At 42.7% G+C, this 24,272-nt stretch overlaps 1 protein-coding gene across 4 annotated transcripts in view; it reads left to right on the forward strand.

Moving 5' to 3' along the window:
• The window catches only part of ZNF384 (zinc finger protein 384), a 177,065-nt gene that overhangs the window by 17,092 nt on the left and 135,701 nt on the right, over nucleotides 1–24,272 (forward strand). For 2 of the 4 annotated variants that reach the window (XM_069243084.1, XM_069243086.1), the window contains exons 2-3: nucleotides 21,879–21,958; nucleotides 22,157–22,228. In XM_069243084.1, coding sequence (XP_069099185.1) covers nucleotides 21,926–21,958; nucleotides 22,157–22,228 — 105 coding nt within the window. In that variant the 5' untranslated portion in view covers nucleotides 21,879–21,925. The remainder of the gene's footprint in view (nucleotides 1–21,878; nucleotides 21,959–22,156; nucleotides 22,229–24,272) is intronic. The other 2 variants (XM_069243085.1, XM_069243087.1) reach the window with 1 other exon arrangement.

Raw genomic sequence — 24,272 nt, forward strand, 5'->3', positions numbered from 1 at the left:
AACAGGGTTTTCGGAGCCTAAAAAAGCACCAACAGACCCAATTTCAGGCTCCTATACAGAAGAACTTTCTATGTCTTCACAAATGAAAAGACACAGATTCGAACAGGAACTGCAATCCACTGAAGTGGATCACACGCAGAAGCGTATCTTTATTCAGCAGGGGACAGGGAAGATCAGTACCCTTCCACCTGTCAAAAGAAAGAGAACACTTCAGTTTGTAGCACGAGAGGCTCCTCAGCAATAAACAGCAAAGACGGTAACACCTCCTCCCTCGCCTCCACCTGTAACTCCGGCTTCACCAACTTACACCCCGTCACATTCGCCAACTCACACCGCCATGAGCCACGACGACCAAGATCAAGACGCGTGGGACTTGTACGATGCACCAGTGTCTGATAACAGCCCAGACACATACCCAACTAGGCCATCACCACCTGAGGACAGCACAGCCTATTCACAAGTGGTGGCTAGAGCAGCTCAGTTCCATAATGTGGAACTACACTCTGAACAAGTAGAGGATGACTTTTTATTTAATACCCTCTCCTCCACCCACAGCTCCTACCAAAGCCTGCCTATGCTCCCAGGCATGCTTCGCCATGCAAAGGAGATCTTCAAAGAGCCAGTCAAAAGCAGGGCAGTAACGCCTAGAGTGGACAAAAAGTATAAGGCGCCTCCTACGGACCCTGTATTCATCACCTCTCAGCTGCCACCAGATTCTGTGGTGGTAGGGGCTGCCAGAAAACGGGCAAATTCACACACTTCTGGGGATGCACCTCCCCCAGATAAAGAAAGCAGAAAGTTTGATGCAGCCGGGAAGAGGGTCGCTGTCCAGGCAGCAAACCAGTGGCGCATCGCAAACTCACAAGCGCTGCTAGCGCGATACGACAGAGCCCACTGGGATGAGATGCAGCATCTCATTGAACATCTCCTAAAAAGATCTACAAAAAAGAGCAAAACAGGTTGTTGAAGAGGGTCAAAACATTTCCAACAATCAAATACGCTCCTCTATGGATGCAGCAGACACAGCCGCAAGGACCATTAATACGTCGGTTACCATCCGTAGGCACGCATGGCTCAGAACGTCTGGATTCAAGCCGGAAATTCAGCAGGCAGTACTTAACATGCCAGTAAACGAAAAAATGCTGTTCGGTCCGGAGGTCGACACAGCCATAGAAAAGCTCAAAAAGGACACTGACACTGCCAAGGCCATGGGCGCACTCTACTCCCCGCAGAGCAGAGGATCTTATACCACCTTCCGCAAAACACCTTTTAGAGGAGGGTTTCGGGGTCAGGCCACACAAGCCAGTACCTCACAGTCCGCACCGTCCACCTACCAGGGACAGTACAGGGGAGGCTTTCGGGGCCAGTATAGAGGAGGGCAATTCCCTAGGAATAGAGGAAGATTTCAAAGCCCCAAAACCACTACCAACAAGCAGTGACTCACACGTCACTCACCCCCCCCCCACACAACCAGTGGGGGGAAGGATAGGTCAATATTACGAAGCATGGGAGGAAATAACTACAGACACATGGGTCCTAGCAATTATCCAACATGTTTATTGCATAGAATTCCTGCAATTCCCTCCAGACATACCACCAAAATCACAAAATTTATTAAAACACCATTCACAGCTTCTAGAGATAGAAGTTCAAGCACTACTGCAAAAAAATGCAATAGTATTAGTACCAAGCACACAAATAAACACAGGAGTTTATTCACTGTACTTCTTGATACCAAAAAAGGACAAAACACTGAGACCAATTCTGGACCTCAGAGTAGTAAACACATTCATCAAATCAGACCACTTTCACATGGTCACACTACAAGAAGTGTTACCATTGCTCAAAAAACACAACTACATGACAACCCTAGACCTCAAAGACGCATATTTCCATATACCAATACACCAATCACACAGAAAATATCTAAGGTTTGTATTCAAAGGAATACCTTACCAATTCAAAGTATTGCCTTTCGGTTTAACAACCGCTCCAAGGGTATTCACAAAATGCCTAGCAGTAGTCGCTGCACACATCAGAAGGCAGCAAATACATGTATTCCCGTATCTAGACGACTGGCTAATCAAAACCAGTTCGCTCACCAATGCTCAAACCACACAAATCAAGTCATACAAACCCTCTACAAACTAGGGTTCACCGTCAACTTTGCAAAATCCAACATTCAGCCAAGCAAAGTACAGCAATATCTAGGAGCCATAATAGACACGACAAAAGGAGTAGCAACGCCAACTCCACAAAGAATTCACAATTTCAACAGAGTCATTCAACACATGTCTCCAAATCAAACAATACAAGCAAGAACAATACTACAGCTCCTAGGCATGATGTCCTCATGCATAGCCATTGTCCCAAACGCAAGACTGCACATGAGGCCCTTACAACAATGCCTAGCCTCACAGTGGTCTCAAGCACAGGGTCACCTTCTAGATCTGGTGTTAATAGACCGCCAAACTTACCTCTCGCTTCTATGGTGGAACAGTATAAATTTAAACAAAGGGCGGCCTTTCCAAGACCCAGTGCCACAGTACGTAATAACAACAGATGCTTCCATGACAGGGTGGGGAGCACATCTCAATCAACACACCATAAGAGGACAATGGAACATACATCAAACAAGACTGCATATAAATCATCTAGAATTATTAGCAGTTTTTCAAGCACTAAAAGCTTTCCAACCAATCATAACCCACAAATACATCCTTGTCAAAACAGACAACATGACAACGATGTATTATCTAAACAAACAAGGAGGGACACATTCAACGCAGTTAAGCTTATTAGCTCAAAACATATGGAAGTGGGCAATCCACCATCAAATTCGCCTCATAGCACAGTTTATTCCAGGGATCCAGAATCAACTGGCAGACAATCTCTCTCGATCACCAACAAGTCCACGAATGGGAAATCCACCCACAAATTCTGAACACCTACTTCACACTCTGGGGAACACCTCAGATAGACTTATTTGCAACAAAAGAGAACGCAAAATGCCAAAACTTCGCGTCCAGATACCCACACAAGCAATCCCAAGGCAATGCCCTATGGATGAACTGGTCAGGAATATTTGCTTACGCTTTTCCTCCTCTCCCTCTCCTCCCTTATCTAGTGAACAAATTGAGTCAAAACAAACTCAAACTCATTTTAATAGCACCAACGTGGGCAAGACAACCCTGGTACACAACACTGCTAGATCTTTCTGTAGTACCCCACATCAAACTGCCGAACAAACCAGATCTGTTAACGCAACACAACCAACAGATCAGACACCCAGATCCAGCATCGCTGAATCTAGCAATCTGGCTCCTGAAATCCTAGAATTCGGACACTTACAACTTAGCCAAGAGTGTATGGAGGTCATAAAGCAGGCCAGAAGGCCATCCACTAGACACTGCTACGCAAGTAAGTGGAAAAGATTTGTTTGTTACTGCCATCATAATCAGATACAACCACTAGACGCAACTCCAAAACATATAATAAATTACTTGCTCCATTTACAAAAAGCAAGGCTAGCCTTCTCTTCTATTAAAATACACCTTGCAGCAATATCTGCATACCTGCAGACTACCTATTCAACTTCCTTGTATAGGATACCAGTCATCAAAGCATTCATAGAAGGTCTTAAAAGAATTATACCACCAAGAACACCACCTGTTCCTTCATGGAACCTAAACGTGGTCCTAACAAGACTCATGGGCCCACCTTTCGAACCCATGCACTCTTGCGGAATACAATTCCTAACCTGGAAAGTTGCCTTTCTCATCGCCATTACATCTCTGAGAAGAGTAAGTGAAATTCAAGCGTTCACAACACAGGAACCTTTTATACAAATACATAAAAATAAGGTCGTCCTACGACCTAATCCAAAATTTTTACCAAAAGTTATTTCACCGTTCCATCTAAATCAAACGGTAGAACTACCTGTTTTTTTCCCACAGCCAGATTCTGTGGCTGAAAGAGCACTACATACATTAGATGTCAAAAGAGCATTAATGTACTACATTGACAGAACAAAGAACATCAGAAAGACTAAACAGCTATTTATTGCATTCCAAAAACCTCATGCAGGTAACCCAATATCAAAACAAGGTATAGCCAGATGGATTGTTAAATGCATCCAAATCTGCTACCTTAAAGCAAAAAGACAACTGCCCATTACTCCCAGGGCACATTCAACCAGGAAAAAAGGTGCTTCAATGGCATTTTTAGGAAACATCCCAATGCATGAAATATGTAAGGCAGCCACATGGTCTACGCCTCACACATTCACCAAACACTACTGTATAGATGTGCTATCCGCACAACAAGCCGCAGTAGGTCAAGCTGTATTAAGAACTCTATTTCAGACAACTTCTACTCCTACAGGCTAATCCACCGCTTATGGGGAAATAACTGCTTACTAGTCTATGCAGACCATGTGTATCTACAGCGACAGATGCCATCGAACTGAAAATGTCACTTACCCAGAGTACATCTGTTCGTGGCATCAGTCGCTGAGATTCACATGGGCCCACCCACCTCCCCGGAAGCCTGTAGCAGTTCAGAAGTTACCTTCAATTTTGTACATTTGTATATATATTATTTAAACCTTTAATAGGTACATACTTACACATTTCATTGCGCGGGCACTATTACTATAGTACAACTCCTACCTCACCCTCTGCGGGGAAAACAATCGAAGATGGAGTCGACGCCCATGCGCAATGAGCACAGAAGGAGGAGCCACTCGGTCCAGTGACTCGAAAACACTTCTTCGAAGAAAAACAACTTGTAACACTCCGACCCAACACCAGATGGCGAGCTATTCAGACCATGTGAATCTCAGCGACTGATGCCACGAACAGATGTACACTGGGTAAGTGACATTTTCATTACGCAACTGGAGATAAATGCAGCATTCCGTGACTACAACACTACATTATACTCAGCCCCTTCAGTAATAAATCAAGCTAAGATTGACTCCTTTCTGGCTGACATTACACTACCGACACTTAACGAAGAGGCTAGACTACAATTAACCGCGCAGTTAACACAAGACGAGATACAGGAGACTATTAAAAACATGGCGCATAACAAAACACTGGGGTCGGATGCACTACCGTCCGAATTTTATTCCCTCTATTGCCCACTGCTTGCCCCACCGTCGGAAAAATTATACTATGCCTCATTACAAAATGGAGCTCTCCCAGGTACGTCTAAACAGGCAATAGTTACCTCACTATTAAAACCGGGAAAAGCCATAACAGACATCTCATCCTATAGACCAGTGGTCTTCAAACTTTTTAATGCCGTGCCCCCCCCAGTTGTAAAATAAGAATCTTTGGCCCCCCCTCAGAATTTTTCACAATTATTTTAGAAAGATGGCAATGTTTAAATAAGTCTAAACCTATTTAAACATTGCAGTTAGGTATTGTTACCTTTTTAAAACTGCAATAACATGCTTCTGCTTAAAACAAAGGCATGTTATCTGTATAATATTTCTTCTGGCCAGAGTTTGGCGCCCCCCTGGGATCACTTAAGGCCCCCCTAGGGGGGCCCGCCCCCCAGTTTGAAGACCTCTGCTATAGACCCTTGTCTTTACTGAATACAGAATATAAAATACTAGCAAAAATATTAGTGCAAAGACTACTCAATTTTATAGATAGCCTAATACACACGGATCAATGCGGATTAGTTCCGTCCCGGAACACCTCCTTGAACATCCGCCGATTGTATCATGTGATGGACGCTGCCAAGAGACAATACCCACATGCGGGGTGTCTCTCACTAGACCTTCGGCAGGCGTTCCACTCCCCGAGTTGGTAATATATGTTTAAAGTGTTGGAGAAGTTTGGGGTCCCTCATGACTACATACGTTGGGTCCGTCTGTTATATGCTTCACCAACGGCAAGGACACTCACAGGACTGAACATCTCTGAGGCCTACCAAGTACACAGGAGCACCAGGCAAGGATGCCCATTATTCCCCCTACTATTTGTCCTGGCGATAGAGCCGTTAGCCCACCGATTAAGGCAGGGTAGCGAACACTGGGGAATAGACACACCTAGAACAAAACACACAGTGTCATTATATGCTGACGACATTATTTTATATGTAAAAGTTCTAGGGCAAAACCTGGACTCCATTGCGCAAATATTTCAAGAATTTACACCATTATCAGGACTGGCCATAAACTGTGAAAAATCAATAGCGTTCTCCCTTTCTGGTCCAGATCCGCGAAACGCAGTGCCATTTGGTGATAAACAATTACAGATGGCTGCAGACACATTTTGGTACCTTGGTATACAAATTTATCGTACCCCAATAGATCTCTTAGAAAGCAACCTACAAAGAGCGATGACTTCACTTAGGTCACAGATCCAGTTTTGGACAACACTACCAATATCAATTGCAGGTAGACTAGCTCTGGCCAAGATGGTGATGTTGTCCCGCTTGCTATACTACTTTATGAATTTACTGGTGAGGGTACCATAGATATACTTTAAGACACTCCACTTGATGCTGCTTGATCTGATTTGGGGAAAGGGAAGACGCCGTATTGGCCTAGCCAAACTGCAGATGCCGGTGGGTCAGGGAGGCATGGGTGCACCGGACTTCAAGGCCTACTGTGTGGCAAGCCAACTACAATGGTTAGCATTTTGGTTGGCCGGACAAAACTTGCAGGAAATAGAGTACACCCAAATAATGTTGGATAAAGGTAGCATACACTCCTTATTATGCCCCGGCTCTCAAACTCCGGAGAAAATGCCACTCCAACTACGAGTAGCCTTGCAATACTGGAAACTATCACTCAAATACACAGCTAAAATAACCCCTTACTCCCCTAATATTCCACTCTTGGGATTGCCAGTGAATACAGGCGCACTGAATCAACGTAAAATACAAAAATGTCCACAGGAGGGCGTGGACACGGTTTGGTCACTGTTTGAAGACCAACACCTAATAGCACACATGGACTTCACACATGAACATAACCTGACATCATCGCTCTTCCTTCTCCATGCCACTCTACTACACTATATTAAAAAAATACTGGACCCAAGACGGTATAGAACCCCCTACACACAAACTTGTAAGTATTATTTACACAATAGGGCATTGAAAACACTTAATTAAATGGCTCTACTGAGGGCTAAGGGCGCATTTATTACTACCCCTGACAAAACTAAAAACTAAGTGGGAGGCAGACATTGGCAAAGAGCTATCTGATGATGATTGGGCGGCAATAATAAAGTATCCTAGTCAAATACCACGCAACACAAGATTCAAATTTATACAGTATGCCATACTACATAGGGCATACCTCACACCACACAAGTTACATTTACTATACCCCGAAGCACCATCAAGATGCCCTATTGTGCTGGAACTGCCCTACCATTGCTCAGTATTGGAATGGGGTGAAAACCATACTAAAGAAAACTACAGGCGAAGAAGCACTGTATGCCAGACAATGGAAGCTTGTGTGCTGGGGCTATTCCCACGCTCGAGGAAAGGGAAACCACTCCCACGTCTAATAAACTTAGCGCTCATCCTGCAAAACGCCTACTAACCAAGCGTTGGAAAGCCACAACGGCCCCCCAAGTGTCGCAATGGTGTATAGAGGTGATAGACTGGGGAAAGGCAGAAAGAATAGCCCTTAAAAGAGAGGAGAGTATGGGACTGAGAAGCCATCCCTTGGCTGAGGAATGGGACAAATTATTATTACATATATTTGTAACAATATGTGGAACGGAAGGGATCCAGGTTAATATATAGAAGTGTCTATGCTCAACTGCAACGGTAATATAAGTTAAAAAACTGATTCCACCCCCACCCCCCCCAGCACCATAATATTATTGAAGTAAGAACGGCTGATCTGAATGACATTGTAGGACCCCAAAATAAACATATGCTATATAGTCTCAAGAGGTGCAACTGGAAAAAGCTATCAAAGTGCAGCTGTCCATGCCCCCCTATAAAGTTGTGATGTCAAGTTTAAATAAAAGTTAAAAACAAACAGAAGAAAGAACAAGATGGTTAAACGTTACAATACCATGCAGGATTAATATGTATTGAGTCACAGATTTGGGGGGGAAAGTGCATTACGTTGCCTGCAAAACTCTGTATATAGGGTATACAGTGTCAATTATCACTATCAACCTAATAACTATATGTATTGTATTCCTAATTGCTTTACTGAGATGATGTATAATGTACATGATAATCTGTGTAAACCCCTGAAAATAATAAAAAGATGTTTAAAAAAAAACACATGAAAAACGAATGGGAGAAATAATTCAGTGTAACCGTATATTTAGCCCCTAGAGGGCATAGTGCATTACACATTTTTAAGGCTGTCAGCACTATTGCAGTGGTATTACAAACAAGGCCCATAAAACATAACTTCACCCAGCTGTAAAACAAAAGTTCCAGCCATGTGAAAGCTTAAAAGGATAATAAATGGTGGTAGGGGTTATTATATTGGAGTCCCCACTAACATAGTGTGGGGACCCGGAGATTGATGTAGACTGAATGTTTTGAAGGTGGTCCCATTGTCCTAGGACCAACACAGGCTGAGTTATGAACAAAAATGTTTTGTAAAAGTAATACTCTGCAAAGCATTTTGGGACATGTTTTTGTGCCACGAATATTTTATCATGTTGATTTGACTGTAATGGTTAGAACAGCCTCCAGAGGACACCACAATGAATTAGTATTTGTAAGAAACATGGTCATGTAACTATATAGTTAGCCCTTAGAGGGCATAACCACACAAAAAGAAAATGGCAATAAATAATGCAGTGTAACCATGTATTTAGCTCCTTTTGGGCCTAGTGCATTCCATATTTTCAGGGATAGCAGGCATATAACAATGAATTTGCAAACAAGGCCCTTAAAACACAAGCTGTTCCCAGCTGTAAAACAAAACTTCCAGCCGTGAGAGAGCTTAAACAGACACTGAATGGTGGGAGGGGTCATTTTGGGGTGCCCACTAACCTAGTGTGGGGACTCAAACATGATGTAGACAGAGCATGTTGTCATGAACATTTTGGTGATGGTCCCATTGTCCTAGGACCACCACAGGCCGAGTTCCAAGCAAAATTGTTTGTAAAAGTAATGCCCAGCAAAGCATTATGCATCGAGTTTACCTGAGTGCAGTGATTAATATAGTATTGGCTCTCCCGCTGTCAGGAGAGCCGCTTTCGCTTTGAGGATTTCTGTTTTACGTAAAGCATTCACCAATTTCAAGTGTTTTAAGGGGGGAGCCACAAGAAATGTCTCTGAATAGGTAACACTGAACAATGTGACCATCGCTCCAATACCGCCTATCGAGTTTGCGCTGTTGTGCCTGTTCGTTCTGAAAACGGCCTTGGCCGGCATGCAGCCCTAAAGTGTGTGGGGGGGGGGGGGGGCAAAGGAAATTGTTTGTCCGTGCTGAAGTATATAGGCTATCGTGCAATAATCTGTGTAACAGAGGCAGTTTGCAAGGCGTGACAAAAGCAGCCTCAGGGCGGGACAAATGTAAAGCATTTAATAATGACAAGTCATTTTTGAAAGGCAAGCCTAGGAACGTGTGAAGTGATGGGCGTGGTTAAAAGCCCACAGTACTTACAACAGGTCAAAGTGCTTGCGCACTCAACCTAAAAATCGGGTGTGTGAGAACTGATCCCTGCTGGATACCAGAGGGATTTTGGTTTAATTGAGACTGGTGACAATGAGACCAATTATTTTTTTGTCCGTAAGAAAGGCAATAAGTCAATTGAGAACTGTTCCTTTACGCCCTTTATCCACAGGTCAAGTAGTAAGAATCGTGTGATAAATGGTGTTGTGATGAGTGTTGTTGAAAGCCACTGAGCCGTCTAAAAGGACAACAGCTGTGGCATCTTCGTCATTTACTTGACTGAGTAAATCGTTGTTCTGCAAACTGCAACCAATTCACTGTCTGTACGAGAGCAGAAGCCAGCTTGGTAGAAATCCAGAAGGCCACTACGTTCCACAGTGTTTTGTAATTTGATGAAGACCTGTCTTTTCACACTTTTCAACATGTAAGAGGTACAAGAGATTAAATGAAATATTTGTCAGCTGGATTTTAGGAAAGTTTTTTTCAGTAACAGTCTGACAACGGGACTATCCCTGTTTCAAGGGAGCAAAGAACAGGAATGAAAGCTCCTTGCACAAAAAGCATTTAGTATTTCCATCCAATTTGCTATAGCTAAGGTGTAATGGAGGTCCTTGGGGTGGTTTTTATGAAGAGGTTCTTTACACAAAAAATACAGAAACCAAAATATATCAAACAGTACATAATTTATGACATTTTATATATTTCACGAAAATTTGCAGACATTCGAATGAAGACTCCAAACATTTCAGATTTTTTTTTTTTTTTAACTTCATAATTAAGTAATGTGCCATACTCTTGCATATTGTGTGCGATGGACTGACACTGCTTCCACAAATCAAGCTAAGAAAAACCTAGTATTTAAGGTCCAATCTCAAATCCATTCACGTTTACACAGCATTTTGCTTTTCATTTATCTGTACATTATTTATCTCAATGTACTCTCTAAACAGACTCAGACCCCTTACTACACATGCCAATGATCTCCATTTCCTTCACACGTGGAACACTTCAGTTTACTTTTAGCAAGTTAGAGTAAACCAAGCTCTTTTTTTTCCCTAAGTAGTCTTATTCTTTTTATTGTTATGGTATTATAACAGTGCTTATGCTAAAGAATCCTACAAATAGTTTATTATAAAAGTGGGGTCAGTAGGCAGACAATAATAAAAGCCTTCTGTGATCAGTTGGAAGATGAGGTCAGTATCTTGAAAAATTATCTATCTCTTCAGTATAGGTTTGTCAATTGCTAGTTCATCAGAAAACGAGAATATTGGGGTCCCCAAAATCTTACGGGATGGGTGGTGTTTGGAAAGAAGTTTCAAATTAAGCACTTCAAGATAATTCAAAGATTAGAGTTGGCCACTTAAGGCTTTCTAGCTAAAGGTTCAAGTACCCCATCAAATTGCCGTCCCGTCCACCCCCGCAAAGTCAGCAAAGAGAACACGTTTCTCCTGTTAGTGAGGGAAGTTTAATGAGGTGGGGTTGAGGAGGGTGATGAAGGAAAGCAAAGTGATTCTGGATGTTATTGGATTCACATGACAATACCTAAAATGTAGACACTTTCTGGATCTAAGTTGGGATTATTCTTGGAGAGAGCCTGCAGTTGATGGAATGAGGAATTCTAAGAATACTTACCGGGGCTGCTTGACAGTCTCTGGCAATATATGGGAAGTGTCACCGGACACTTGTGGGTGCGTACAGGAGTAGATATGTTTGTCTGTGGCATGCATACTACACATCTATGTTCCCGATGCAGAGCATTTCGATTTTTATAGGGCTTGGTTGGTATGTTTAGTCCACATTTCTTAACTCCTGGATGTTTGCCAAAATGGCATTCAGTAGAAGTAGAAAAAAACTTGTAGAAAGAATTATCTGAACCCTACATCTAAATGCGAAAAAAACTGGATATTTCAGTTTTACTTACAAAAATCAACTGGTATATTCAATTTAAGTAGCTTAAAATACTGAGTTAACACAATCTTTTAATAGGCCACTGCTCAGCCAAGGTTGACTGAACAGATAAAGAACCCTGGCAGATTTCAGATGCATTTAATTTCAAGAAGTAAAATCATATTTAGTAACAAACACCATGACATGGTTGCAGACAGTCTAGAATATTATCTCTTAAAGCCCCAACTCTTGGTCTGCAGTGCTACTAAAAAGCTTTAGCACTCCCCTCCCTAACATTTTCTGGTAACCTTTTCAAAAGTGTCAATCCCACTTCCTTCAGCATATGTAACAAGCTCCAAGTTCTTGAAAAAGGAAACCCTTAGGTCAGATGTGGATATTATAGGTGCAACAAGACATATTAGTAACATAGGATGTTCAAAAACACATTATTCAACAGATAAAAAAAATAACGGTATAGCTTGCAGTTCATTTCCTTTACCTGTTCCTTTAGAAAAGCATATAGCCATACCACCCGAATATGGCATCCTTAACAAAAAGTGTATCAAGCTTAAAGGTTGCTTATCAGTCATTCAAAATAAATATTTACAAATATCTCACATCAAACACTTCACCAAGATAGATTGTGAATCCTTTGCCACTAAGATGTTATTAGACCGGCCATATAATGTATGGAAGAACCTGAGTAGCCTTGTAATTTGATGGCATTGATAACGTGCTATAGCAATAAACTTAAATATCCACTCAGTACTAATATGGTCCTAGTTGCAGGTCCCAAGTAATCACAAACTCTGAGCGTTGATATTCTATGATGATGAAAAGGCGGACAATGACTTGCTACATCCCGGCAAATCTCTTCTTCATTTAACATCTAATAATAATAGTCATTTAAAGGAGAACTTTAACACAGTCTCCCCAGGCAGTTCTCTGACCCTTCACCCCTCATTCTTTATCACCACCTCCTACCTCTTGTTGACTCATAGAATCACAGCATGAATAGCCAGTTAGACTTAGAAACTAAAAGAAAAGCAACGAACACAATACAGTAACATGTGAGGCTATTTTTGAGCTCCAAGCATAACACTTTAAAATGTGCATCCTCTTGCACACTTCCTCGTTAATCACCCAGCTAAGCACTGCATCCCATAACACGAAAACTGCACCTCGATGGGCAAGATGCACAACCTGGAGTCACTTCCATCTATGCTCAAACCGAAGACCACACGCTTCGAGTCACACACAGTATAGTGTGTTCTCCAATGGGCAAGTGCTTTAGCGCCCAACATAGTAAGTCCGTATAAATACTGCAATACCATACATTGCCAGTGCTTTGGAACCTGGTGTTTAGCTGAAGAACAATGGTAGCTGCACATTAATCTGAGATTCAGCAAGTATTTGTTGCACAGGTTGTGTTTGCCAATAGGGCCTTGGAAGATTCATATGTCTTGCCTGTCGAATTCTAGCTGGCCTCTATTAGTGCCTACACGCCTGGTAGGTTCAGTATTTGAAATCCAAGACAGTGCGGCCAGGAGTTCCTAGCCAGGTCAGTTGTGCAGCACTAAACATTATTCTGCTATGAAGGAGGTGTCCAAAAGCTGTTTGTAGACGTTCTCTCTTCAAGGCAGTACATGAGCTGAAACTCTAGCTTCTCTCACTGGCATTTAGAACTTTCACCGGGTCTCTGGTTGACCTGAAATTATACTGTCACTCTATACTTCCATATGTCCGAATTACCTAGCCACCCCTATTTTTTTTTTTCTTTTCCCCTGATAGTGGAATAAATGCTGGATAAGCTAACACTTTGTTGGTTGCCCTCAGTGTGATGTCTCAAGATAACTTTGATAAGAGGGCTACAGCTATTGTGCCTAATACTCGCTCTCCCTTCTTACTGATCGGAGACTGCTTCTATTGAAGGAGTTTTGGAACATCCTCCTTTGGGGATCAGTTACAAATTTCAGAAATTGAAGCGTACATTCACAACCAAATTGACTCTTTTAATGCTTGCTAGGAATTCTTAGAGATTCCTGGCCAGTGAAATGGCTTTACAAGTGTGGATTTCTCTACCAGGATTGTGGAGATATTTGCAGTCATAAATTTCATGAGAGTGTTGGAAGAGCATTTTCCAAGGTGTCGTTTGGCTTGAAAGTTTGAGAGTGCCCCAACAACTGTTTGTGGGTATTCTGAAACTGCTGTTCATTCCCTTTTCATCTTGGGAATGACTGGAGATATTCCAAAGTGCAGGGATAGAAGTCTCCTTCCACAATGGGAAAGGGAAAAGATCATCCCAGATTTGGTGGGATGTGAAGGAAAGGCTTTTTTTTCCCCCTGAGCAAGCAACAGTGTTTTTGTACAGAAGGATCCATTCTCTGCTATGAAGCACCAACACTGGGAGTAGAAAATCTTTTCATAAATGACCTGACATCCCCAGTAATGTGCTTGCAAACCTGTGCCTGGCACTGCTTTTCAGTTCATCGTTCTAGTGAGGAGTTTGAGGCATAGTGATGATGAAAACAAACAAAAAAAGAATAACAGAAGTCATTTCAATTTACACATCCTTCAGCGGTGAGCTGGTGTAATATTCTGAGAGGGAAAATGCCAGGCCCAAAAGGTATAAGATCAATCTGGGCTAAGATTTCCAGCTATCTGTAGCACCATTTATAGAGGAAAGTCTTTTTTATCATGGATGACTGTATATTATTTTAGAAAAATCTAGAACCGCACCTCCCTTTTTTTTTTTTTAACCTCTTCTTGGAGCTCCAAAGCCCTATTTTCACTAATCCCTTTGAATTCCATTAGCTGAGTGCGTTCCCGGTCGTACACATCAGCTCTCATTTCCACGTGGGCACTCTAAGTGCTCATCAGAATCTCCTACAGCGTAGGGAGCAGCAAGCACCCTTCCCACATTGAACTGACAAACTCACAATCTATGGAGGCCTGTCATTTTTTTGGCCCAACTAGCTCGCCACCAAGGTTCACATTTCAGCACCACCTGAGGCTAGGATCCCCCCCTTTGGCATCTCTTTACTTTGCAGCAATGTTGGCCAATGCAAACCTTTCCAAGTCCTCCTTCCATATCTCCAAATCCACAGGCTGTAAGGGCCTCCAGTTCACGGAGTTGAGCCTGTTAGCAAATTCTTTGCTTTTGTGCTGGTTCATGCAATGGGATCTGTGTGTTTTAGACCTAGACATACCTTTGGTTTGTCTATATTACACTACCTGTCGAGCCTTTGATTTAGATGGATCCAGTCCACCCGGCATCGCAGTGTAACATAGCGTCAGCAAACAATGTGGCCAAATGCCGCATCACCTTGGTTGCATCAAGGGCAAACTAATCTTCTAGCTGGAAACATAGCCTCTAGTTGTTCTGGGGTCAGGTATATAAGGTACATTTGGGTAGATATAGTCAAACTGTTATAGCTTCTTCCATACCTTCTTGGATACCTGACAAATGTATTGTAGTACCAGCACCCATTTGACATCCCTAAGACCTTTCCTCTCAGTCTTCATCCCATTTTGGTCTCATAGCATCCAGGGCCTTGGCTTTAGTTGATCTGATGGCACTGAATGTCCCTGTGATAGATCATAGGGTGTGGTTGAGATGCCTGTTTTGGTATTTCTTAAATGTTTCTTTTTTTAAAGAAGCATATTATGGTGCTGTCTTTTGCTCCTTTACTCCCAAAACACACTTAACTTAATGGCCTCTCTTGGAGGAAACATATTGTCCTTGCTTTTGGCCACCTTAAATCTTAACCAGCTGTGGTCCTCCTGAGTAAAGACTGTTCAAAAAGCTGTGACAATGGTCTATGATTTATGGGATGGTTTTGTTCAGATGAGCAAAATCGATTTTCAAATTACTGAATTTTTGTATTGATTATAGACATCATCAAGTTTGGATTTAAGATACTGTTGCTTTGAGAATCTGCCATTTTTTGTTGATTGTACTCCTGGTATCATCTCCCTGAACATGTTTTAATCATGTAATAAACATGTACTGCATTTGGGTTGTTTACTTCTCTCAGATTTCTGGTTTAAAGTTTGGTCTTCGCACCATAGTTGGGTGAGTTTGAGAATAGTTTGGTCATTTCAGCATTAAATTGAATTCTCAGCACAGTGTTTTTCTTTTTCTGAGCAGGTCTTCCACAGGGGTTCAGAGTATTTGATGTGTGATATTGCCAATTTTAGCATGTAATAACAGTTTTGCAAACAGTAGATTTCATGTCTACTCTTGACTGTAGAAGTGCATCCTTTAATGTAGAGTTCAATTACGAGAAACACCGCACATTGGCTCTGCGTGAAGACCTAGAAAACTGCTTTAGAAGGGAGAATGTTTGCCTGCCTCTGTGTAAGGGGGCTTAAAAGACTACTGCAGTGAACAGTTATATATCCAAGTTCAAAGACCACGACAAAAGTAGTGATACACCACAAAGAAATGTTGTTTTGGGGAAAATCTTAAAACTCTTCCTGTTGTTGAATAATTATATTTGATGCTGCTGGCCACAGTTTATAGCGCCAAGAGACCTTTAGGTGAACTGTGCTGTGTACATAACTATTAAGATCCGTACAGTAAGTGTTTATGCAGGTGACTGGTGCTATTAATTGAGAATAAAGTGTTTTCAGGACACCAAGCTAAGCAGGCATTGTTTTGTCTGCTGCTGAGCAGCTCAGTTTATATCCTGTCATTGCTTACCAAGTTCTGAAGTAAACGGATTCAATTCACTTGCCATGAGGAACCCTTGATAATAATGTTCAAAGCTTCTAGGAGCTCTGTAGAAAATATTGCAGCCAAGGAAAGTGACCTCTTAGTGCTCATCTGATGCGGAGGATGCTGGAAGATTGATGATGAGGGATCTCAGACACAGTGCAAAGGGAGTGCTCTGAAACACCAAAGAATTGCTCCTTTGGGTAAAGGGGGGGGGGGGGCAAAGGCGTGCAGTTTCACCACACTATGCAACCACTCACAGATATTGGTTAGGAACCAGGCACACACACTTTGCCAATGGTATAGATCTTTTGCCATCTAAAGACTCTTAAAACCTGATGTCTCTATTCTCAAAGGAAGGGGAAGTGGGTTCATAAGGGCGAGTGTATATGTACATAAGGGGGATCGTAAGAGGTACCAGTGCAGTGGAGCATCGCTAACCTCTTTTGATATGTTTTCTAGACTTTCATCTTGAACATGATGCAACATTAGGTTTTCTAACCCCAGTCCCCACACTAAAGGCTTTGTGTGCCAACTCAACAGAAAACTAGTCTGACTAACCAGCTCACAATTAACGGAGCAACATTTGAGTGAGATGTGATCCAGGTAATGCTCAATCCAATGAGAAATAATTTGCTGGAATTGCTAGTGCAGTCCCCAGGCCTTCTTTCTATAAGGAAGAACAATCTCAAGATCACTAGGAAAACATGGATATATTTCAAAAGATACATTTTTTAAATCAAAATCCTATCCTAGTGCACACAATATGAATTGTTATTGTAATAAATACAAAGAGAATGGTAAATGTAAAGTTTACTTAAAGTGTGAATAGCAAGAAATATTCTACTACTGGTTTGGCAATATATTTATAAGAATCCCATGCTCTTTTCTTTACTTAATAAAATAATTTTTGTACCAAAAGAATTCCTAATTTGAGTTTCAGAAAGTTCACACCTACGTAGCTGTTTGAATAGCAAGTCTTTATGATGAGTATAATGACAGAGCCTGCTATTCTAATGTAGTGCTCACAGCTGGACTAAAAAAGGTCTCCAGAGAAGCCTGAATACAGTCTCATTAGACTTCAGATAAAGTAAGTGATGTGATTCTGCATGGCCTGTCCTGTTGTTACCCGGCACAAAGGCCTACTCTGGTCTTTCAAACACTGTCTCGAGCTTTATTAATACTAGATGATGCTCAAGCTTTCAAAATAAACAAGTAGCAGAAAGTGGGCTGATGACTACTCCTTTTCATTCTGCAAGATTGTTTTCTTTGGAAAATAAAAATAATCAAGACATCTAGTTACCAGCTTTTCATGAAACTTCATTCAAAATTCAGTGATAATTACTTGGAACAGTCCACTTCAGATAAAACACAGTGAACATATTTGAGCCAACATGATTATGATGTTGCAATAGGAACTGACATAAAGTAAATATGCATTATCTATTACGCATTCACTTTCATGTCTAATGTTTTAATACATTGCCCAGAAATTATTTTAATTATTCCTGGGAGTCATTTTCATTGTTTTACTGTGATTAAATGATTCAAATTAAACGTATAGCATCTGTACATGTATGGAGTTAAAAGTAGTGGCTTGTTACTGGTTAATATTATATAAATAAAGTTTCATAAAATTCCATTAGAAGAATGTAAAGAAATGGCTCCCTGTTGCAGTTACCCCCCACTTTTTGCCTGATACTGACTTGACTGAGAAGTGTGCTGGGACCCTGCTAATCAGGCCCCAGCACCAGTGTTCTTTCACCTAAAATGTACCATTGTCTCCACAATTGGCACAACCGTGCCCCCAGGTAAGTCCCTTGTAACTGGTACCCCTGGTACCAAGGGCCCTGATGCCAGGGAAGGTCTCTAAGGGCTGCAGCATGACTTATGCCACCCTAGAGACCCCTCACTCAGCACAGACACACTGCTTGCCAGCTTGTGTGTGCTTGGGGGGGGGGGGAGAAAATGACTAAGTGGACATGGCACTCCTCTCAGGGTGCCATGCCAACCTCACACTGCCTGTGGCATAGGTAAGTCACCCCTCTAGCAGGCCTTACAGCCCTAAGGCAGGGTGCACTATACCACAGGTGAGGGCATATCTGCATGAGCACTATGCCCCTACAGTGTCTAAGCAAAACCTTAGAAATTGTAAGTGCAGGGTAGCCATAAGAGTATATGGTCTGGGAGTCTGTCAAAAACGAACTCCACAGCTCCATAATGGCTACACTGAATACTGGGAAATTTAGTATCAAACTTCTTAGAATAATAAACCCACACTGATGCCAGTGTTGGTTTTATTAAAAAAATGCACACAGAGGGCATCTTAGAGATGCCCCCTGTATTTTACCCAATTGTTCAGTGCAGGACTGACTGGTCTGTGCCAGCCTGCTGCTGAGAGACGAGTTTCTGACCCCATGTGGTGAGAGCCTTTGTGCTCTCTGAGGACAGAAACAAAGCCTGCTCTGGGTGGAGGTGCTTCACACCTCCCCTCTGCAGGAACTGTAACACCTAGCAGTGAGCTTCAAAGGCTCAAGCTTCGTGTTACAATGCCCCAGGGCACTCCAGCTAGTGGAGATGCCCGTCCCCTGGACCCAGCCCCCACTTTTGGCGGCAAGTCCAGGAGAGAGAATGAAAAAAACAAGGAGGAGTCACTGGCCAGTCAGGACAGCCCCTAAGGTGTCCTGAGCTGAGGTGACTCTGACTTTTAGAAATCCTCCATCTTGTAGAAGGAGGATTCCCCCAATAGGAATAGGGATGTGCCCCCTTCCCCTCAGGGATGAGGCACAAAGAGGGTGTACCCACCCTCAAGGACAGTAGCCATTGGCTACTGCCCTCCCAGACCTAAACACACCCCTAAATTCAGTATTTAGGGGCTCCCCAGAACCTAGGAACTCAGATTCCTGCAACCTAAGAAGAAGAGGACTGCTGAGCTGAAAAACCCTGCAGAGAAGACGGAGACCCCAACTGCTTTGGCCCCAGCTCCACCGGCCTGTCTCCCCCCTTCTGAAGAAACTGCTCCAGCGACCCTTTCCCCAGGACCAGCGACCTCTGAATCCTCAGAGGACTGCCCTGCTCTGGAAGGACCAAGAAACTCCAGAGGACAGCGGCTCTGTTCACCCAAGACTGCAACTTTGTTTCCAAAGGAGCAACTTTAAAACGACTGCGTTTCCCGCCGGAAGCGTGAGACTTGCTACTCTGCACCCGACGCCCCCGGCTCGACTTGTGGAGAACAAACACTTCAGGGAGGACTCCCCGGCGACTACGAGACCGTGAGTAGCCAGAGTTGCCCCCCCCCCCGTTCCCCCACAGCGACGCCTGCAGAGGGAATCCAGAGGCTCCCCCTGATCGCGATTGCCTGACTCCCAGATCCCGATGCCTGGAAAAGACTCTGCACCCGCAGCCCCCAGGACCTGAAAGATCGGAACTCCAGTGCAGGAGTGACCCCCAGGAGGCCCTCTCCCTTGCCCAGGTGGTGGCTACCCAGAGGAGCCCCCCCCTTGCCTGCATCGCTGAAGAGACCCCTTGGTCTCCCATTGATTTCAACGACAAACCTGACGTGTGTTTGCACACTGCACCCGGCCGCCCCCGTGCTGCTGAGTGTGTACTTTCTGTGCTAACTTGTGTCCCCCCCCCGGTGCCCTACAAAACCTCCCTGGTCTGCCCTCCGAAGATGCGGGTACTTACCTGCTGACAGACTGGAACCGGGGCACCCCTTCTCTATTGAAGCCTATGCCTGTTGGTGTGGTATCTTTGGGGTTGCTCTGAACCCCCAACGGTGGGCTACCTTGGACCCAAACTTGAACCCCGTAGGTGGTTTACTTACCTACAAAAACTAACAAATACTTACCTCCCCCAGGAACTGTTGAAAATTGCACGGTCTAGTTTTAAAATAGCTATATGTGATTTATTTGAAAAGTATATATGCTATTGTGATTATTCAAAGTTCCTAAAGTACTTACCTGCAATACCTTTCATTTGAAGTATTACATGTAAAATTTGAACCTGTGGTTCTTAAAATAAACTAAGAAAATATATTTTTCTATACAAAAACCTATTGGCCTGGAATTGTCTCTGAGTGTGTGTTCCTCATTTATTGCTTGTGTGTGTACAACAAATGCTTAACACTACTCCTTTGATAAGCCTACTGCTCGACCACACTACCACAAAATAGAGCATTCGTATTATCTCTTTTTGCCACTATCCTACCTCTAAGGGGAACCCTTGGACTCTGTGCATACTATTCCTTACTTTGAAATAGGTCATACAGCGCAAACTTACTACAAAGAATGACTGACTATTTTCTACTGTTCGAATCCAGTGAACTATGTGTTTTGTGTGCAGTCAGTGTTCTGCCCACCTATATTACTCTATAGCTATATATACACCTATTAAACTCATTTATATCATCTGTGGATAAGCCTTATCACGTAAGACACAGAGGTGAAAGAATGCTATAACACAAAGTGGCTGTCCTTTCCAGCTCATTTCAAGAAGTTGAAGCAAAGCTATGCGTGGGGAAGATTAAAAAAAGAAACAAAAAACAGAATACAAATGAATCATTCGTGATTGTTGTAATCAGGACACAATGTGCCCCTGTCAGCTCTTATAGAAAGAGGGAGATTTGTACAAGCATAGCTTCACTACAGTTAGCACAAAACAGCAGACTAGCAAAAAGCCTCTGCTTGCCTGTGTATACAGCCATGTTTGTTTTTCACGTTTGAGTCAGATTGCGTTTTTATTAACGCCTGTAAAACCATTAGTAAACCATGTTTTTAAATATCTAAAGATTTGAGATACCACTTGCTGTGTTTTTAGTCCCTTTGGGAACTCAGAGAAGACATACAGAGATTTATGTAAAGATTTAACAGTGTTGTCAAGTGGTATTGCAAAATTCAAGACTTAATGAGGGCAAAGTAACACATCTTTCCTTATGATGAGTACCTTTCATGTGTTTAACATTTAAATGCACTGTTTAGCAAGTTTAAAATTAAATTTGAGTAGTATTGTTTTAAGCATGTTCAAAATTATATAATTACCAGAGGTACTCTCCTCCCTCCTAAAACAGAGCATTTTGTTTTTTGTGCTGCTAAAAGTGGTAAGAATTGCCTTATTTGTTAGAGGCTACCACTGAAAGCCCAGGTGCAGTGTAAAAGTAAATGTCCAAACCTTTATGTGGCAGATGATGAAACAGAGAATCAACCATGCAAATTATTTTGCCCAGGATGACTCCGCGTGGTCAATCAGGGTGTCAAGATGTCATAGGAGACCACACTTCAATGTGCTATATCTTGAAAATAGTCTTGAATCCATGCTCTCAGTTTCCTTCAAGTCCTTAAAGGGTTGAATGGGCTGTCTTTATTTCAGTTAGGAACATATGTGCCACCGTTGCTAGCTGCCTTTTTCATATTGATTAGTCAACCTCTGCCTGCAATAAGAGCCAGCGGGACACCGGTTGGCATGACACTTTGGAATTATTGGTTGTCAACATGCAGCATGCGGCTGTTGTCAGTTTGATATGCAATGATAAAGTCCTACCCGTACACCAAATGTAAACCTTAAACTCATGACATGACTTATATTGTGTTGGCTTTTCTTTATTTAATGGCTGCTGCAACAATGAGGATTCCCTCTAATGTGTGTTCTTTGCAGGTATGGTGTAGCGTTTGATTTTTGCCATCGCAGTTTGTCTCCTCGTAATGGGGGAGGGAGCATATACAGAAACAGATTCGGTGAGTGGAGGTTCTTATTGGAATTTACTGGGAAAATAGTAAAGACTTCATCGTCTGGTGATTGAATTCACCTCCTTTCCCATTAAATATTTTTCATTTAGGATGAAAGGTGTTCTTATCCCACATTTTAAATTACAGTACCATTAGAGTCTCTAGAAAGGAAGATTTGTGACCTGGATTTTCTCACCTTTCCCACAGATCACAATGGAGGACTCTCACTTTAACTCCTCCTCGTACTTCTGGCAGCCGGGACACACAGTGCCTGGACAGGTAAGTGTTTCCCACATTTTCTGGAGACCTTTTATCTCAGTCTCCCATAAGACGCCTGTCACCTTCCTATGTAGTCTGCTGTACATGCGAGACATTATTCCTAACGATATTACAATCTGCAAGATTGGGACGTTGGCTTTTTTCTCTTAACTTTATTGTGAACCACGTCTCTCGTGCAGTATATGCTGCTGCTCTGTATGCAGCTAAGACAGGCATTATTTGCAGAACAGGCCTCTTCTCCCATAGGGCCTGCTCCATCTCGAAACAATTTCAGGGAGGTTGTCTTCTCCACCTGTGTTCTTAATTTCTCTTCTGTCGGGTTGCTGTCTTTCTGTCCTTCTGGCAAACCTGTTCTTTCCATCTCCATTCACTGTGTAGTGCCCACCCCCTATTATCTTCCCCTTAGCAGTGTAGCCTCGTATCCCCTTGGTGTGTTGCAGCATACCCCTATTTAGCAGTGCAACAACCTCATATCAGTCCATGAAATGCTGCCACCGCCTCTCTCCTTTGGTGCAGGGTACCTGCCTCCTCTTTGCTGCTTCCCTCTGTAGGTTGGCTACCCTTTGTCTTTCTCTCTCTCTGTGGCTGATGACCACCTCAGTCTTAGCTGTACTGAGGTTGCTGCTTCACTTAACCATTGTGCCCAGTCTGCAGCCTCCTTTCTAAATGATGTGCTCTGCTAGTGCCCCTGTTTTTCAGCTGTGCCCAATCAGCAGTTTCCTTTCCTTGTTTCCCAGTCATCAGCCTAGTTTAGCTGCATGCTGGTCTTATATAATTCCTTCCCCTTCTGCTACCTGTTAAGTTCTACATAGCCCTTTTTATTGCAGGGCAGCCTCCTGAACCCTATCAATGCTATCACTCCACTTGTAGGGTGGCAGTCTATCTCCCCTTACCAACCACTTTCAGGAACACCTCCTCCCCCTTCCACCTAACCCATCTTCCACACTACAGCAACTTTCTTTCCCATCTCTACATGGTTGTTTTGTCCATCATTGTATTCGGTGGTCTCTCCTCACATTCTCTGCAAAGAAGCTGCTTTCAGTCTCCTGTGTGTTTTCTCCTTCTGTTCTCCTTTCATGCCCTCTTAAGTTAGCAACCTCAAATGATCACCTATCAAGAGGGCAACACCTCCTGTAGCCTCATGCCACATTCTTGCAAGATGACCTCCCCACTCATGCCTATCCCCACATCTCCTGAGAAGGGAGGCCAAACTACTGCCACTTTCTCTCAGTTTCAAGTAGTGAGATTCCTCTCATCACCCCTTCTGTGCACTTGCCTCCCATCACATCCTGTGCAGGACAGTTTTTTTACTCTTGTGAGTAAGGATCTTGCCCCTGACTTTATTCCTCTTTCAGGTCGTCTCTCTGATTTCCAGACCATGATTTCAATCATCCACCCTCCAGCCATCTCATCTGTCGCCTGCCTTGCTTTCTTTTCACCCTACACATTCTGCATTTCACTATCTTGTTCAACCATTGGGTTTGACTGTGCAGGCTGTAGACCCTGTCCTACAAGAGCCCACATCTTAATTTCTTTACTAGTAGTCAAATTATCACACGTCTAACAAGTAATCCTCAATTTCTAAAATCATAGCTTTATTCGCTCCGAATTTACAAGCATAGTGGCATACACAGTAATCTGAAAGACACTTACATAAATAGTCAAAACACAATTCATGATTTTACCTTGATGCTCACTATAGTTGGTAGAGAGTCTGCCTTTTATTGGTCTAGGGACATGCCAGACTCGGTCACTATAGATTAAGAGACTCTTTAAGTTTGGTGCACAATTATGTCTTCTATAGCAAAAAGGAAGGAAAATAACATTACCATCACATACTTTTTGCTAGGTATTCATCCATCGGATAGCTGCATTTGCCTTTTTCTTTTTACATTACGGAGAAAAGAAAAGTGGGAGTGAGTTTCTCATTTTTCTGATATTCGAACCATCCCAAGGCTGCAACTCCTCACATGAAGAAGTCCTGGTCAACCGTGTCTCTGGTTGATCTTTGAGGGTCATTGGTTATTTTGTTGTGGATCTGTAG

This window comes from Pleurodeles waltl, chromosome 7 (assembly GCF_031143425.1).
Source record: "Pleurodeles waltl isolate 20211129_DDA chromosome 7, aPleWal1.hap1.20221129, whole genome shotgun sequence".
Taxonomy (NCBI): Eukaryota; Metazoa; Chordata; class Amphibia; order Caudata; family Salamandridae; genus Pleurodeles; species Pleurodeles waltl.